This window comes from Cavia porcellus, unplaced genomic scaffold, assembly GCF_034190915.1.
Source record: "Cavia porcellus strain 051 isolate PalLab524CR breed Dunkin Hartley unplaced genomic scaffold, mCavPor4.1 scaffold_22, whole genome shotgun sequence".
Lineage (NCBI taxonomy): Eukaryota > Metazoa > Chordata > Mammalia > Rodentia > Caviidae > Cavia > Cavia porcellus.
The window spans coordinates 52,845,869-52,864,967 of NW_026947505.1; the positions used below are offsets into that span (position 1 = coordinate 52,845,869).

The window sequence follows — 19,099 nt, forward strand, 5'->3', positions numbered from 1 at the left end:
TGTAATAAAGTTAGATTTTTTATTCCAGTCTATATTCCATCCTAGGTTATCCCAATTTCCTGATTTTTAAAAAATTTCCCTACCTTAAAATTCCCTCTATGCTGGTTTTTATTTTTGTTTGTTTGTTTTGTTTGATCTTGCAGGGTTTTTTGTTTTTGGTATCAGGGATGGAATGCATGACCTTGCATTTGCCAGACAGGCGCTTGTGCCACTGAGCTAAACCCTTGTCCCCTACATTGGTTTTGATAAATACACAGTGTCATTTATCTTCCCACTATTACAGTATTATAAAGAAGTTTCACTGCCCTAAATATTATCGTCTGTGTTTCACTTACGCAACCTTTTGCCAAACACCTGACAGCTGATTTATATGCTGCCTCTGTAGTTTTTTTTCTTTTTCAAAATGTCATGTAATTACAGATTTTTTATGCTGGCTTCTTCTGTGTAGTAGTATACATTTAACATGTATCCATATTTTTATGTTGCTCAATATTTTATTTTTATAGCTGGATAGTGCTTCATTATACACATAAACCATGGTTTATGTACTTACCTACTTAAAATATCTTGTTTGCTACCATTTCTATAAACATTTATATGTAGGTTTTTGTGTTAATGTCAGTTTTCACATCAGTAGGGTAAACATTTAATAGTATGATTCCTCTATCATGGTAAGTCTATGTTTAACTTTGTAAGAAACTGCCAAACTGTTTTTTGAAGTGTCTACATTATTTTGTATTCTCATTAGCAATGAATGGTAATTCCTGCTTCTCAAGACTGTCACCAGAAACTGATACTGTTTTAGTCTTTTAGCCACTCTTAATGAGCCTACTGTGATACCAGATTGTTTGAATTTGTATTTCTTTAATGAAAAATGATATTGAAATCTTCTATTTGCATATATATTTGCCATCTGTATATTGTTGGTGAAGCATCTGTTCAGATATTTTGGCTACATTTTAGGTGAGTTATTTTATTAATAGGTTTTTCTAGTTATTTGTATTTTGAATATCATAAGTCCTTCAGATAGGTGTTTTGGGTATTTCTTCCTTTACTCTGGCTTTTTCATTTTCCTAGCAGTGAGTTACAGAGTAGAAGTTTCACACTTTAATACAAATCCCAGCTTTTCAGTTTTACAGATGTTTTTTCATTTTTAATGTATTTTATCCTTTTGCATTTTACATTTGAGTGTGATCCGTTTTGAGTTAATGTCTGTGAAAAGTGTGACCAAATTTTTGTTTAAAAACTGTATGTTGGGGGCTTTCAATTTTGAAGGCTCCTATATCACCTCATAGTAGCTGTGTGTCCTCTTTCTTTTCCATCTTTTTTTTTCCCAGTACATCATCTTAAAACAAAAAACTGTATCCTGGTTCTTATTAGTCACACTTATTTTTTCCAAACACTTGCAAACGTTTTGTTAAATACAATTAATTTTTGGACTTTTATCCAGTATTACATCTGTCTTTTCTGCAGTTTTGCAAATGTACCATCAACCTCATTTTGAAATCTACATTTTGTGTCTTATTCTTTTAAATCTAAAACTTATAAGACCCATCATAAGAAAAGAATTCTTTTCTGTGACGTCATAAGTATCATATTTACACTTAATCAGTAAACCTTTCTCAAGAAGTTACCACTTCACCCAGTTTTAATGCCAGAGGTTTGCTTTTGGATTTTAGCTTATAGCATTTTGTTAGTACAGGTCTCTAGCACTAAAGGCACATCTGTGGTTTTAAGTCACCTTTTTCCTTCTGTATATGTGATTTTAAAATATGGATTTAGCATTCTCATCACAGTCTCACTGAATTCTTTAGGCACTTTCATTTCTCCTTTATTAAGATAACTTACAGTTTCATGAGTTGCATTTCTTTCAACTTGCCATTTCTTTCCTGAATCTTGAGCACTGCAACTCCCAGTCCCATATTTGACAAGAGAACTTTCTAAAGCTGCAAGCTTGTCCAAGTATTGCTTCCATCCACTTGGCTGTCATGAATAACACTACTGTAATCATGGAAGGACAACTCTTGCTTTAAGAACATGCCTTTAATTCTTTTGGATACTCAGAGATGTGGTAGATAGATCGTATTGTAGTTGTATTTTTAATTTTTGAGAAACAGTTATACTGTTTTCTGTAGAGATTGTACCATTTCACAATCTTAAGAATGTTCAAAAGTTCCAGTTTCTCCACATCTTCATCAACACTATTTAATGAGTATGAAATGATGTTTCATTGTGGTTTTGAATTCTAGATCTTTGATGATTTGTAGTGTTTATATGCTTATCATTTATGTATCATCTTTTGAGGGAAGTCCATAGCCATTTTTAATTGGATTTTCTTCATTATGAGTTACAAGAGTTCTCTGTGTATTCTGAATATTCACTATCAGATAAATGATTTTCAAATGCTTTCTTCTATAGACTACCTTTTTACTTGCTTGATTGTATCAAAAAGACAAAAGTATAAATTTGATTGTTGCATTTGTTTGCTTCTGTTGTTGTCTGTACCTTTGATAGCCAAGAAACCATTCATGACTCCAGTGTCATTGTTTTTTCTCTATGACTTCTAAGAGTTTAATAGTTTGGGTCTTAAATTTAGGTCTTTAATCTCCTTGAGTTAATTTTTGTGTATGGTGCAAGAAAAGGGTCCAACTTCATTCTTTTGTCTATGGATATTGAGTTTTTCAAGCACCGTTTCTCGATGTCATTTCTCCATTTAGTTGTCTACTATGCTTTTGGGGTTTTTTTTTACAAGCAATATAAGCAGTGTTTTATACTTTGAAGTTTTATGTGCTTTACACAAAGCAATAGGAAGACATAAAATTACACACAGATAATATATCTACAAATCATTAAATTGTGGAATGAAACCTTCTGTTGAGCAAATAGATGTTAGCACCCTTTTTGAAAATCAGATATGTTGAATTTTCTTTCTGGACTGTGTTTTATTGCATGGCTGATACGGCTTTTTATGCTAGTACCATATTGATTTAATTATTCCAGCTTTATAGCATGTTTTGTAATAGGCAGTATGGTGACTTCAACTTTGTTGTAGTACGTTAAATTATTTTGGCTATTCAGAGTTCCTTGTGAGTCCATTCAATTTTAGGATGAATTTTTCTGTGGCTACTACCATTGAGATTTCGATCGGCATTCTGTTGAATCTGTAAATTTCTTTGGGTAATATGGATATCTTAATTCTTCAAATTCATGGACACAATATGTATTTCCAATTGTTTGTTTAGTTTCTAGTTTCTTTCAGAATTTTTTGTAGCTCTCATTATATACGTCTTTGAGCTCTTTGGTTAGCTTTATTTCTAAGTATTTTTAATTTTGGATTCTATTGTACATGGGATTATTTTCTTAATTTCCTTTTCAAATATATTATTGGTTTTATACACAATTTGTACACCAAATTTTCACAGAATTCGACTTGTAAGTTGTAATATACTTAAAAATAATTAACTCTCGCATAGGAACTAACTTTTGTGTGTTGATTTCTATATTCTAACTATTAGATTTATTAATTCTAGTAGGTTTTTTAGTGGAAACCTAGGACTTTCTAAACATAAGATCACGTCATCTGCTGAAAGAGATGACTTATTTTGTTGCCATTTCCTATTAATAATCTCCTATTACTTTTCTTGCCTAATTGCTGGATCTTTTCTAAGAGAAATAACTCTAGAGATTTAGACCGTGAGGATAATTTTGTGATTTACCCTTTGAAGGCAAGAGAAAGCGACTGAAAGGTTTTAAAAAGACAAGACAATCATGTGTGTACTTTTAAAATAAAACTAGTGATTCTTAATGGAGAAATGTTAGAGTTGATAGAGAAAAATAGCACACCACTGCAGGGTGTGGTCTGAGTGATTTGGGCTGAAGGATCAGGTTGTGGTGGTAAGAGATGGAAGTGGAGAAAAGGCAAATAAAATCAAATGTTTAAAATGACAGAACTAGCTAATCCAGTGGTGGTGAGCCTGTAGCACACATGCCACAGTGGGCTTTGTTTTCATTAAAAGATTCACCAATCACTGACCTAATGGATTGCATGTATGGGTAACCTGTAAGAAGAAAACATTTTTAACACCAACTCTTAAGTTTGTAGCTTAAGCACAACTGAATAGATGACCTGGAAGTTACATAAACTGTGGTGTGGAGATTTTTGTATACTTATGAAATTCTTCTGAAACATCAAGTTAGAAATGATGCAAAACCATCTTAAAGTTAATTATCTTTAATGTAGAAACTAATACTTTCTTATTCAGTATTATTAAAGTGGCATTTTATAGAAAGAGTTATTTTTACTTTCTCAAACTGGCAGATGGTCATGTACTTCATTGTTACTTTACTTTTATTGATAGTGTCATCTGCCTATACTGATAGGTGGTGGTTAAATTTCATGCATCTTTATTGATATATATCAATTATTGATATCAATATATCAAATATTAATATTTCAAATATATTGATATAAGGCACCTTTATTGATAGTATCATCTACCTTTATTAATAGTAGGTGGTTGTTTCATGCATCTTTATTGATATAATGTATATCAATTATTGATATATATCAAATATCAATATCAATATATCAAATATATTGATATAATATAAGGCACCTTTATTGATAGTATCATCTACCTTTATTGATAATAGGTGGTTAAATTTAATGCCAACTACTCAGATGACATAAAACTTCTTAAATCTGACAAACAGTAAAGCAAATAGTTCTTTTATAAGGAAGAATAACCTAGATTATAGTGTGTACGATGCAGTGGAATGAGAAGAAAGTCAGTGAAAGAGAAATGGACATAAGGGAGGAAGTGGGAGGTGTGAGCTTTCAGTGGGCTTAATTAGAGTGTATCTTAGTTTTCTTTTGATTCATGAGTTTCAGAATATAAGGAAAAAGACAAAAAGAATATATAATTACCAACTAAAGGTTAGTTTTACATCACAACTCTTTATTACTATAAAGTATCATTCTACCCAGAAGTGGAGACAGTAATCAAATACGTTTTTCTGGTCCCTCTTTGTATAAAGATAGAAGTCATAAATCCATTATTCTACTCCTGGTTCTATCATGAGGTGGCTGTATAACTTTAGGAAATCACTTTTGTATAAACCTCAGTTTATTCATCTCCCAAATGATGGAGCTGGACAAAATCATCTATGAAGTCCTTTCTGTGTAATCCATATTTCTTTGAGATCTGATATGCCATAAGTGGTAATGACTTCCTGACATTAAAAACAAATATACCTATGGTTTTGAAGCTTTTTATATCAATATATATTCTTTTAGTACGGTGATTTAGTTCAGACATTTGCAGTTTGTCATTCCAACTTACGTGCTGCTATTGAGACTTTTAGGACTGTTCAGGATGCCTTTTAGAAGTGCCATCATTTTGTTAGATATTTTCTGCCTTTAAAATTTATTTGCCAGATTCTACTAGTTATGAGTTGTAAAAATATTAAAATAATTCTTTTTGTGATAATTGTTTCCTGAGAAACTTAGTAAAGTAAATCTTTTTTTCTAATGTCAACTACTTATTTATTGTCAAAATTGTCTTACTTTATTTCTCTTAAATCTTCGACTTAAAATCTTCCCAGATTTTGCTTTGGTAGTAAACGAGACTATGAAAACTTACTTGCAGTATTAATTTTCTACATTGCTCAGATGTTTGTCACTATAACCAAATACCTAAAAAAAGTTAACTTAGAGGAAGAAAGGTTTATTTTGCCTGTTTCAGAGACTTCAGTCTATGGCCAGCTGACTCTAAGGCACAAAAATCATAGTGGAGAGCATTATAAAAAGAGAACTGCTCACTTTATGGCAGCCAAGATGCAAAGAGAGAGGGAAATGGCCCAGAAAAGATAATACCCCTCAAAGGTCCACCCCCAGGAACCATTTCCTCCAGCTAGGCCCTGCTTCCTATTAGTACATTCTGCTGTGAACTAATTCATCAATGGGTTAGTGCATCCCCTTAAACCCATCACCTTGAGGTACCCCTTAATCCAGGCAAGATGAGATCCAGATTCACCATTACATAATCCTGAATTAGGGTCATGTGATATTTAAAAAAACAGTGCCATTTATCTTACTAAGATAGAGGTATCAGAAATGTATGCATTGGGGCTGCGGGTTTAGCTCAGCAGCATAAGTGCCTGCCTTGCAAGCAGGCGGTCGTGAGTTCGATCCCCGGTACTGATAAAAAATGAAAAAGACCAAAAAAAAAAAAAAAAAGAAAGAAAGAAATCTATGCATTTATTTGTGTATGTTGTCTTTAGAATTTTTTTGTTAGGTTTAGTCTAAAGAACAAAACAGTAGGTATAGAGGCCTAGCCTTCAACAAAAGGATAAAATTTGGGATCCTGTGTCATATCATCTGCAGATTCATGATTTTCATACTGAAAAGCTACAGTCATGGTACTTGATAGAAAATCTTTTCATGCTAATATTGAATGCAGTTAGATGTAAAAATAAAAGTGCTAGAAAGGAGCCTAGGATATTTAAAGAAAGAAAGAGCTTTTCTCATTTTTCATCTTCTAACCCATAAAGTATTAGATGTATCTTCTAGTCTGTTTACAATTAAGGAAAGTAATGTTATATTTTATTTCTAAAAGTTTTTCACAGGTTACAGAATAATTATCAACAAATAAATGTTTAAACATGATTTGCATCCTGATAAAGAAAACTTAAGGAAAAGCTTAAATTTGAAATTGTTAAAGCTTAAAGTTAGAATTGTTAAAATTTGAATTTTTTTCATAAATACCCATAATAAAAATTAATTCCTGTTTGTAGATGACCAGAAAAATACTAGGAAATTCACAGATTTGAATAGACTAGAAATTTATTGTGCTTAACTATCTCTTAGCATATATTGAGATTTTTTTTAATGGTGTTTTAAAATAATAACACAACCGCCACAGTTTTAAGGAATTTGTCCTTTGGCATACTTTTTCCCTGTTTTTATTTTTCTGTAGCTATTTTAACGCATTCTAAAACATCTACTTAAAAGAAAATCTTTGTGAAACTAAGAATTCATCATTTATATTGAACACAAGATATTAGTTGAATTTCTTTATCTAGAATACCCATAAATCCTTTATGGTTGCCCATATGATTTTGTAATGCCATGGCATTACAAACATTAGGGTGCTGACCCATATTATTCACAAATAACTGATATAGGAAGGATTTAGTATCATTTTCAATAGCTATTAGAATTTAATACTTATTTTTATTTCAGAATTATTTTTATCAAGTAGTTTATTGACCTCATTTCACATAATACTTTTAAGTGGCAAACATTCATCACACCTTTAAAAAGTTAGCAGTATACCTCTTCTTATAGGTTAATATTTTATGGTAGCCTTATTGAAAATAATGGAAAATGAAAAAAGTGTTTAGCTCCTGTGTTTAAAAAAAAATTCCTATAAGTATTTGTATTGCAAATGAATTATTACCTAATGTTAATAATCTATTGTGTCTTGTTTTTTAAAGTGAATGAATTTTTAGCTTTTGAGGGTCCCATCTTGTTGGATATGAGAATTAAACATCTAATCAAAACAAATCAGTTAAGTCAAGCAACTGCTCTAGCAAAGCTGTGTTCTGATCATCCAGAGATTGGTACAAAAGGTAGTTTTAAGCAAACTTACCTTGTCTGTCTTTGCACGTCATCACCAAATGAGAAGTTGATTGAAGAGGTAAGTATAATTCTTTGTTAGTAATTTTTTTAATGGAGAGATTAATTTTAATTAGAATGTTTTTGAGTTCTCTTTCTTGTAAATACTTAAAGGACTGTTGTCAATCGTAGTTTTGACGTTCTCCTGGGTGGTGGTAACTTGATTCTAAAGAGCTTTCAGAATTATGTATAAACTGATTGTATTTGGCTTCCACTTTTTAAAAATGTGATCTTCTAAACATTTTGATTAAAGGTAAAGATGTTGATGGCCTAACAGGTTAGTGTAGAATATTTATGTTTGACATTATTTTGGCCATAACTTGAGATTTATCTGGTTGCAAAATACTTTAAAATCTTTTTAACTAAGTTGTCACCAAGCTCACCCCATTATATCTGCTCCATAATGCCCAAGTTATTAGCCCTTTCAGTAGAGATATGCTTGGCATATGTGTCTTAGTCTCTCTCCTCCTGTCTCTTTTGTTCATTTATTTTTGCCTGATTCTTGTTAAGCATTTGAGTTTTTAACCTATTCCTTAGAGGGTAATGGGAATAGACATAGCCATGGCCTGGATTGATGGTCTTTGTGAGAAATCCTTGTCCAAGTGAGCCAGTAGGCAAGGAAAACAGCAGCTATACCTAAATTCAGAGGAATGGCAGTAGGAGAAATGAGTGATCATCGGGCATCTTTGGAAGGAATGAGCTTTGGCTTGGATTCTTGATATAGGTTGGTTGGCAGTGTTTATTTTAGATCTAGTGTTTTTGCTTTATCTTTAAAACAAACTTTCTTATCTCTAATCATCACTTTCTTATTTAATACTTTCTGAGGTAATACAGTAATTAAGTCTGAAATTCGATATACAAGATTTCTTACATTTTTTGTGCATATGCACATACTTTTCTGTATTAAAAACTACATGAACACACCCTGACTGTTAGTCACTTTCCTCTCATTGACATCTTTTCCTTTCATTCCATATAGATCAACCTCATTTTTTTCCCCCATGGCTGGATAATTGCATAGTGTGGATTTGTAGTTATTTTTAACCAGACTGATAGACACTTAGATCGTTATCTTGTACAATGCGTCCTTGTCTCTTTGCTGGTAGATACGAGTAGAATACATTTCTGGAAGTGGAATTGCTAAGTCAAAAAACCTATAATGTATGGATAACATTAGATTATATGCTTCCAAAAATAATGTATGAAATTTCTTCTAACACTAGAAATTATTAGTCATTTGAAATATTTGCTAATCTGTGTTAATTAATAGCTTATTGCTTCACTTATACAATTTCTTAGTAATGATAAATATCAGTTAAGTACTTTTCTATATGAAAAGCACTTCTGTTTTGATAAATGAATCTCAGTCTCAAAACTATTCTTGAAGTGATTAGAACATATACATTTTAGTGATTAGAACCAGTGCATTTAAAAGTACACTTTGTAAACATACAACATAGTCAGTATTTTATGCCTTTGAGTATTGATTTAAAGAGCCGTATTAAAACCTAAAAAATATTGTTTGCACCTTTGATTTTTCTGCTTTAAAAGGAATTCAGCAGACTAGTTCTTCAACTGATTAATCATTCCACTTTGTTTGTTTGTTTGTTTATTGGTACTGGGAATCAAACTCAGGATCTTGTGCTTGCCAGGTAGGCACTTGTGTCGCTGAGCTATATCCCCTACCCTGGTTTTAAATATTTTGTTCAGAGTTGTACATTTCCTGGTATTTAAATTTTGCTCACTTTTCGAAACTATAGAGAATAGATAGTTCCTTCCTGGTAATATTCTGATTAATTCTGAATTATGCTGGCCATAGATTTTTAAAATAATTTTTGTTTACTGATAGCTGTGTCTCACTTTTCATAATTTTTAATCCAGTTATTAACTTAAATACGGCTTTATTGTTTCTGCCATTGACTTTATCACGTTTTTCCTAAAGAGCCATCTCATGGCAGATTAGGAAATGAAAGATTTCAAATGCACTCTGAGAATTATTTTGTTAGTATGTCTGCAAAAGAGGTTTTCTTATATTTGAATGTAGCAGATATTTTAGTTGTTATATATATAGATGTAGATAAATATAGATACTGGTAAAGGATCACCCATTGCAGTGAAATACGTATTTTTCAATATTAAAGGTAGTAAGCTAATAAGGGTATTTCATTGAGGAAATGTCTTTCCTTGTAGATAATACATACATTTAGAATCATGTGGGCATGCTACAGGATGGCTCAGATTTTAAAAGAACAAGAAAAATTTTCATTCAAAGTAAATCTCACCTTCAAATAAATAAGCATATATCCATAATTAGCAATATAGAGCCATGATATGCTTGTGCATATGGAATTCTGGAAATGGTATGGACTAAGTAATCCTGTGCTGAAATTTTTAATGCTGCCACTGTGTATCTTTCAAATAATTCAACCTCTCTGGGCCTTTTTCTAAGAAGTATAACTTCTTAGAAAATCAAAAACTAATCTAAACTAATCAAAAACTTTCAAATGAAAAATGTTCTGAAATCTCTTTAATTTTTTATACACTAGTATAACTCCAAAGCCGTACCTGGCTTTATGAGTCGTAGTCAAAACCCAAATACGAAAAATATTATATAAAATTATTGTCAGGCGGTGCATATAAGATGTATATGACAATAAAGAAATTTTGATCCCTGTCACAAGATATTATGTATAAGCAAAAATTCCAGAATCCAAAATCTAGAACACTTCTGGTCTCAAGTAGTTTGAATAAGGCACATTCAACCTATATTAGTACCTAACTGGCAAGCTTCGTGTAGATTGACAATACCATTTTTGAAGAAGCTGATAATAATAGTAGCTGTTGTTACTGTTATTAACATTTTATGAAAAACTTGAAAAATCTGATGGGTTGACTGTATCTGTATGTATGTGTGGTTCAAGGTAATTGTTTAAATTTAATACAGTTTCTAATAAAGATGATGTGATGAAGTAGCAAGAGTGTTGATTTTTGTTAGGCAAATTAATTTGTGGCTCAAGCATTTAAACTGTTGCAGGTTGAACACATAACATAACTGTTTTGAATCCCATATTCCTAATATATAAAATGTTAACAATTCCTAGTGAAAAATCTTTGATGAAATAATAATATGCATAAAATATTTAGCAATATGTTTAACATATTGTAGATACTATTAAAATATCGTATAAATATACCCTCTTAATTCTCAGTACTGCATATTGAATCTAGGACCTCTACACTGAAGTGTATCCTCAGGTCTTCATTGCAGTTCATTTTGAGATAAGGGCACATTGAGTTACTAAGTTGCCCAGTCTGTACTCCCAATTTGTGATCCTCCTGCCTCATCTTCCAGAGTGCTAGGATCACAGGTGTGCCACAGTGTCTGGCTCTGCCCATTTTTTTTTGTTTAAATAAAATTACTTCTAGAAAACAGTGTATTAGAAAGTGGCTGACAGGAGTAGTGAAAAGAGCACTGTACCAAGATGAACCAACTTTGCCACTAACTTCATGCTTCCTTTAAGAAATCAGTGATAATAATTACATAGACAGAGTTAGGTATCTTTTTTGATTTGGTGTTTTCTGGCCCACTTTCATTTAAAAAAATATAGAACCTCTGAATCTGTTGTCATACAGTTTTTATCTTTTTTATCAAAGGTTGACCTAAGATTATCCCCATCACCCATTTAGACATCTGTTCAATTTAAACACATTACATTTTACAAATACATTTTTGTTTACCTAGTATTTGATAGGTGAGAAAATCAACTAGAAAGGATTAGGTGCTAATGTCAGTGTTTGGTGTTCGGTTCTTTTTGCCATCTGTCAATTGTACTATGCTGGAATTAAGCCTTCTGTCTGGAACACAGATGCTTTGTGATTGTATGCTCTGTAACTCATCCCTTGTCTTATACCATATGTTTACAAAGGTTGTAGGTTATTCTCTTTGTCTTAAATAATATGTTATTAAAATGAGTTAGTATTAATTTTATAGAAAGTTGTGAGGATATCATTAAATGAACCAAGTTGCCTTCATCTAGGTTATATGTACACATGTATGGCTGTTAGCCAGTTTAGAATAAATTTATATGAAAAACAAAATAGTAAAGACTCATGGAAAATTGAAGTTAGCTTATTTTAAGTGACATAGCAATTTAAAGTGTATTTCTTCCCTTCAGTGAACAGATACATAGTTTATTAGTCTAAAATCAGAATCTAACTTTCTGATTCTATTCCATTTAAATCACTTAAATCAGTGGGTAGGCAGAATAAAAGTATTACTGCTTTGATTCTTTTTTTATTATCAATTATTTAATGAATAAAGGATACTTAACATTATTTGCTTAACACATGATTTCTTGAGAATGATTGATTTCCCTATGTTTAATATTCTCTCAGAATTACTGTTAATATTTACTAGCTATGAATATATTTTTAAGTACAGCTCAGTCTTTGTTCCAGTAATGACCAGTTTTGATGTGATAGTTTGTCAGACATTTACTGATGAAAATTATCTATACATATCTAATGAAAAATTTGAAGTATATACTATAAGTATATTCTAATATAAAGCCATATTATAGAATATTTCTGTTTTCTCTAGATTTCAGAAGTTGATTGCAAAGATGCACTAGAAATGATCTGTAACTTAGAATCTGAAGGCGATGAAAAAAATGCTCTTGTTTTATGTACTGCATTTTTATCACGTCAGCTCCAACAAGGAGATATGTACTGTGCTTGGTGAGTTGATTTTTGTTTCTTAGAGGAAAATTTGTTAAGTCAGAATACAAAATAAGGTTTTGGTGATTTTGATAGCTTAGTATTTTTTATATATACTTGAGTCTTGGAAAGACCAAAAAAAGCTGATTTTCAGATATTATGTGCTATACAAATTGATTGTCAAGTAGTACACATTGAAATTTTAAAACTTTTTGAATTAATGACCACACAGTTACTTAGCAAGCATACTTGATGGCTATCTGATCAGCAAAGTTTTAAATGTTAGAAGATGAAAGAAAAGTTTATTTTGTGTAATGCCACCACAAAACTTTTTCAGTTGTGTAACCTACCTGTGATTTGATGTGTATGTTTTTTTCCGCTGCATATTTTTAGCTACTTGACTGCCTGCTATTACTTACATGGACCTGTAGTTCATTTCCTTCCTTTCAAAAATCATTCTATCTCCCTAACTTCTTCAGGCTTTTCCTTCAGCATGCTTCTTTGTATATGACACATTTCCCAAGTGGGCCAAACTTCTTACATTCATAATCTTTTGAGACACTAAAAGTAACAGAAATGTTGACTTCAGTTAATTAAAAAAAAAAAAAAAAAAAAAACCTGCTGCCTTAGATTTGTGTTAGCCAAGACTGCAATTTGTATGGGCAGTCAGAAGCATTCTTCGTTTATAGTGTTGCATTGGTATTACAGAAACAGAAAAGAAAATTGGGTTTATAACATGCTGACATTTAAGACTATATACCAAGTGATACATGACAAACAAATGAATATAGAATAGACAAACAACTGTGTAATAAAAAATTAATGTAACAGTTACCAAGATTTTCTGAACAGCTCAACTTTGTTATGAAGGGAAAATTATTCATGCAGTATAGATTGTTATAAAAGGCAAGTAGGAAGATTCTGAAAAGGAAAATAAGACGTATTTATCAAAAACAAGTAGATTTTCTAGATCAAATACAGAACACGAAATTCAGCTGTACTCACTAAATCAATGTATTATATTAGTTTAAAAATTTTAAATTCTGTGTGATGAGCAAAAGAAAAAAGAACAGTATAGAAGTATATAATGAACAATTTCTAGCAGTTGAGAATTGGTGGAAGAATAGTGAAGGTAGATAGGACATAGGAAATGGCAGTACAGCGTGAGAAGAGTCAGGTATCAAGCCTGTGAATAGTGTGGGTAGGAAGTGTCAAAAGCTTCTTTGTGGATGTGACATGAAGTGAAAGAAATGCCAGAGATAACACTAGAGGATGCTAACAAGCGTAGTCTAATAGGTCAGCAGTGATGCATTAGTAGCGTGGCCAACTGGAAAAAGAATGACAGGCATTCTTTTCATGTACTGTATAGCCACATTTGCTCAAAGACAGGTGCTTTCTGAAGAAAGCATGGTTAGAGGTAATTTCTTCATTATGTGAATATCATAGTATATACCTTTATTAACTAAAGGGGTATAATGGGATGACATCACTAGGCTATATAATCTTATGAAACCACTGTCCTATGTGTGGTATATAGTTGATAGAGACATCATAGAATGTATGACTGTACACTAGGTTCAGAAGAGATCAAACTAGAGAATTCTTATAAACAGTTTAGTTTCAAGCAACAAACACCGGAGAAGCATTTTTTTTCAAACTTTATTCATCTATTTAGTAGTACTGGGGATTGAACCCAGGACTTTCGTGCTAAAGTATAGCCTCAGCTCATTTTAATTTTTCATTCTGAGATGGGATCTTGCTCATTGCTAAATTGCCCATCCTGGGCTGGAAATTAGGGTCCTCTTCCCTTCATACCCTTGAGTCTAGAATCATACTGTCACACCTAGTCAGAAACAGATTTTGAAGTCCACATTATGCATGTTAAATTTTAAGGAAATGATAAAAATTACAGTGGTACCTCAGAGGTTCATGAACACTTTTGTTTGAAAACAGTTTCATTCAGAAACATTTGGCAAAATTTGTTTTTGTTTGCAGGCTGCATTGGACAACAAACGCAAACATGGCCATCTTTTCCAAAACTGTAGAACAAGTTAAGTTCATGAATTTGAGGTCCAGTACCACTATATCCAAGTAGATAGTGAAAAGGACGGAGTTCCTAGGAGTAGAAACTGAGGGAAATTAATATGAAAGGCCTGTATTGAGCACAAAACTTGAGGAAAACATTGAAGCAAGGTAGTATTTTGTGAAAATTAAGAACAGAAGAGAAATAGAATAAGCATAAGAGTGACAGTGATCATTTTAGCCAGATTATTTTCTATGAAAATGCAGTGTTATCACTGCATTTGAAATAAATTTCATTTACTTTTATTTTTCACAACAGAGTTTTATTATTTAGCAGCTAAGGCACAGATTGGTTTTTTCCTTGTGGGTTCTGTGTTGTCGTTGTTTTTGTTTTTCATTTTATTGGGTTTTTTTGGTTTATGAGGGTAGGGATTGAACCCACTGCCATGCAAGTGCTCCACACTGAGCTGAACCTCTGGCTCTCTCGTAACTGGTTCTTCTATCTTTATTCATCTGATAACAATGATATTGTTGCTTGGCTTTGAGTTTGTTAGAAGATTAAATGATACTCTTTTTTTTTTTTCTCCACAATTGTAGATAGATCCCAGAACCTCATGTCTATTCAACAGTGTCTTTACCACCGAGCTACACCCCCAATCCTACATAAATGCTTTTTAAAAAAGATTTTATCACTGAACATGTATATAAAGGCACATATTTTGTGTTTTTATGTCACCATAATTAAAAGTACATGTTACCATTTTATAACCAGCTTAAACATTAAGTTCCTAACAAAAGGTGATGTTACTCTGAAATTAAAAAATATTGAAACTTATATCTTGATTTTACTTTATCTTTAAAAAATCGAGAGGGACCTGTTGCATTTAAATTAAATTCCACATATAGAATTGAAGCCTGAAGGTAGTTTTAATTTCAGTTGTAATGACTGGACTGCCAGAGTCCATGAGTATGACATTACTACTCCAACTTATCTTTTAAACCTTTTTTTTTTTTTTAAAGGGAACTTACTCTATTTTGGAGTAAATTACAGCAAAGGGTAGAACCATCTGTACAAGTGTACCTAGAGAGGTGCCGGCAACTTTCTTTGTTAACGAAGACTGTATATCATATTTTCTTCCTGATTAAAGTTATTAATTCAGAGGTAAGACTCAAGATATCTTTTCTTAATTTAAAATGCATAAATCATCTTTTAAAAAAGGCCTTTTATTACTATTTTGGCACTTCTTTCAGTAATTATTCTTTCATTGAATGCTTTAGACATTGATTTTATTATTCCTCTAAAACATTTGAGTCAGAAAAATTTAACAGTGCAGTTGAGAACAGAGGGTCTGTTTATAGCCTATAGGAAAGTATCTGCATTTTTTCACTTCAGTTTTACTCCTGGGTGTTATAAGTCTTCGATAAAGGTAACTCTTTGGAAACTTAGAGTAAAGAAGAATATAGAAATAGATTCAGTTGCTAGTGTTAGAACAAATTATGTTTTGTAAGACCCATCTAATACAGAACAGCCACAAATATTTTATAAATATCTTTTTTAATCCCTTAAAATTGTTTAAGACTATTATCTCTACGGTTGAAAATGAAGAAGAACCTAAAGACAGGAACAGCAAGTTTGAACTAACTGCCTAGCTTACTGAAGATTAAGATTTGTTGGTTCTTGTTTTACTAGAATAGGAAAGATAACAATGGAAATCAGAGATAAAGACTTAAGCTTTCTCAAGTTGGAGAGTTAGATCTTAGGCCTTCTCTCTGTTACATACAAAAAGTTGGACCTATAAGGAACCATAATTTCACTAAAAAAGTAAACAGGTAATACTCTTGAACACTGTTAGGTAATAGAAAACATATGTCTAGCTGGATTTTGGATCAGAGGAGGAAAGTCTTTTCTCTTAAGAAGTCATGTTATATCTGCCTCATGTAGGTTTGGAGGCCAAATACATCCTAGTGCTATAGTTTAGAAATCTTCTATGTCCCGCAGAATCCTCAGCTGATAATAACCTAGGATGTACTGCAGAAGTACATGCAGAACTACTTTGAAGGGACATACTATCAATACAGTATACTCATAGATAAAGCTGTGCTTAAGATGAGTTCACCATCCAAGATTATAAAACACGGGCCACTAGTAGGGTAGTTTACCTAATGCTTTAATGTAATTACGTATGAATTTATAAAATACATAATGAAGACAAAAGTAAGGAACTCAAGCATGAGAAAGACATCAAAATGAGCAGTCAGGTTTTTTAAAAATCAAAAGAACTTCTGGAAATATTAACGCATAGTAATTAAACAGTAGATGGATTATATAGATAATACTGCACAGCTGAAGAGGAAATTGAACAAAGACTGCATTTGTACTTCCACTTAATATTATTAAGTATTTGAATCCAAGTTACCGATGTGTGTATGTTTCTGGCATTGAAGATCAAACCCATACACCACCCCAAATTTGTTGTTTTTTTGTTTTGTTTTGGTAGTAACTCTTGTAAGAATGAAGCTTGTTTCTATTTACATGTACATAGAAGGTCTCTTCAGAAAGTGTCATCTCAAAGAATCTACAAATGAGGGTTGACTATTAAAATTGATATTTTAAAATTAATGTATGATTTTTTGAAAGGATAAACCAAGAGACATTTTTTTATTTCTTTTTAACGGTACCTTTTACAATCTATAGTTGGACAGTTCACTCTATTTATAACTTTATTTTTGTATCTCGAAATAATTTCTTTCCAGAGTAAAGAACAATAATAAATTCTTCTGGTTTTGTACTTTTTCCTTTTACCAACCTTGTTTAATATGTCTTGATTTTTCATTTTATATATTGTAGTACTGCAGTTAAAACACACACTAGAAGGGCACAATAAATTTATTAGAATATTTCTGTACAGTTTTAGAATTCAGATTGTGCTTCTGCTTACTGTCTAATTTAACAAATGACATGGCAAAGTAGAAGGGATACGGAACTAGAAACCCGACAGACTAGCTAGAAAACTTGGCTAGCTACCACTGCATGACCTTAACTTAAACTCTGGATTTTATTTCTTAATCTGATACATTTAGATTAGGTAAATGTAGCTGCTCTTGACCTTACTCCCTGATCAGAAACGGCATTTCACAGGGTGGGGAAAACATTTGTCTAGGAGTTGTTCTGTTCATTAGGATAGCCACTTTCTAGGTAATCAGTAGCTCCATGTGGCTTGATCGAGGTACCATGTTGGATAGCACAGATAAAGATTGTTCCCATCGTAAATAGTTTTGTTGAGTAGTACTCATCTAGAAAAAAAAGAAAGAATCAAAGACTGAAAGAAAGAAATTAAAAGAAAAGTATAACTACGTTGGAAAAGTTGACCAGTCCAGCAGACTGTCTGACAAAGATAATTTGCAACATGGTAATTGCTCTTTACCCTAAAATTTTCTTTCCTTTTGAATGAAATGTTTCTTAAACGGAAATCCACGCAGAGATGTTTATCTTAAAACTGGAATCAAAGATTGTTACTATTTTAGGATGAAAGAAACTTTAAAGTTAAGCCTAAGTCCCCTAAATTGCCTAAATACTAGCTAGTAATGTAACTATTTTCTAGAGGATGAAATACAACCTCAGGGTTATATTCAACCTGGGGGTTGATTTGGGTTAATAACTCTCCTTGTGTTTTAAAAATTCCAGCAGTTATTGAGGACTGTCAGCTAGTTACTCATATATAATGGTCATTTCCTTCTTAAATGTTTGTTTGTTTGGAAAAGGTCTCATTACACTGTCAGAGCTGACCTTCAACTCACTGTATAGCCTAGGCTGATCTCAAAGTTGAAACAGTTCTACTGCTTCAGCCTCCTGAGTGCTGAGATTACCGGCATGCACCACCACATTCCACTCTTAAATCTTAATTGAGATCTGCAAAGAAATTGAAGAGATTGTGTGGTGCATCTTTTTATTAATGGGATATATGTAGTGTTTCTTAAATACTTCGAAGTTAAAAAATAAACAATTGCAGTCTAAGAATGAGTCGTTCTACTGTGGTCAAATGTTGAGACTCACAACAGAGCAGATTTCTTAGTTAAGAGTTGCTGTAAAGTGTGGTCTGAGTAAATTTAAAAAATTGAGTTATCTTATTCACTTGTCTGTTTTGATATTCAAGTAGCAATGGTTAAGCAAAGCAGGAGGGGAGGAAGTTTCTAATCTCAGAAAGCAGAAAAAAGCATGTAAAAGTGAAAGGTATCAGGACAAATGAAAGAATGGGATATAAGGGAAACTATAGGTAGCTCAATTTGCCTGGCTGTTTGGTTGGAAGGGCAACAGGCTGGAACAAATGAGGAGAGGTCAGTATTGTTAAGCCCTTTTGTATTCTACTTTGTATTTGTGCAGATAACCATTTAAAGAATTTTAAAGGAGGTTAAGACACAATGTTATGAATAAATAAGGAATGGCTGAATGGAATGTCACATGTAGACTCGAAATCTACATGAGACCCTTGTATAACTTTGGGTCAGGGATACTAGGGAAGGGGATACCAAGACAGACTTTACTTTCATCAGAAGCTTGCCTAAAGCACTAAGGCTTTCTCTTACAAATTCATACAACCTAGCTTTCTGTAACCCAGAGTTTAACTGGAACTGTAAGTATTCTGTTGGATGATGCTATGACTTAAATAGATTTCTTAAAATAGG

The 19,099-nt window shown here is 32.2% G+C and overlaps 1 protein-coding gene across 9 annotated transcripts in view; it reads left to right on the top strand.

Annotated features, from left to right (window-relative positions):
* Positions 1 to 19,099, top strand: part of Znf292 (zinc finger protein 292) — an 86,463-nt gene that overhangs the window by 54,856 nt on the left and 12,508 nt on the right. For 8 of the 9 annotated variants that reach the window (XM_063233181.1, XM_003474885.5, XM_063233180.1 and 5 more), the window contains 3 exons: positions 7,498 to 7,700; positions 12,279 to 12,415; positions 15,437 to 15,578. In XM_063233181.1, the coding sequence (XP_063089251.1) occupies positions 7,498 to 7,700; positions 12,279 to 12,415; positions 15,437 to 15,578 (482 nt within the window). Of the gene's footprint in view, positions 1 to 7,497; positions 7,701 to 12,278; positions 12,416 to 15,436; positions 15,579 to 19,099 lie in introns of those variants that run through there. The other variant, XM_063233187.1, reaches the window with a different exon arrangement.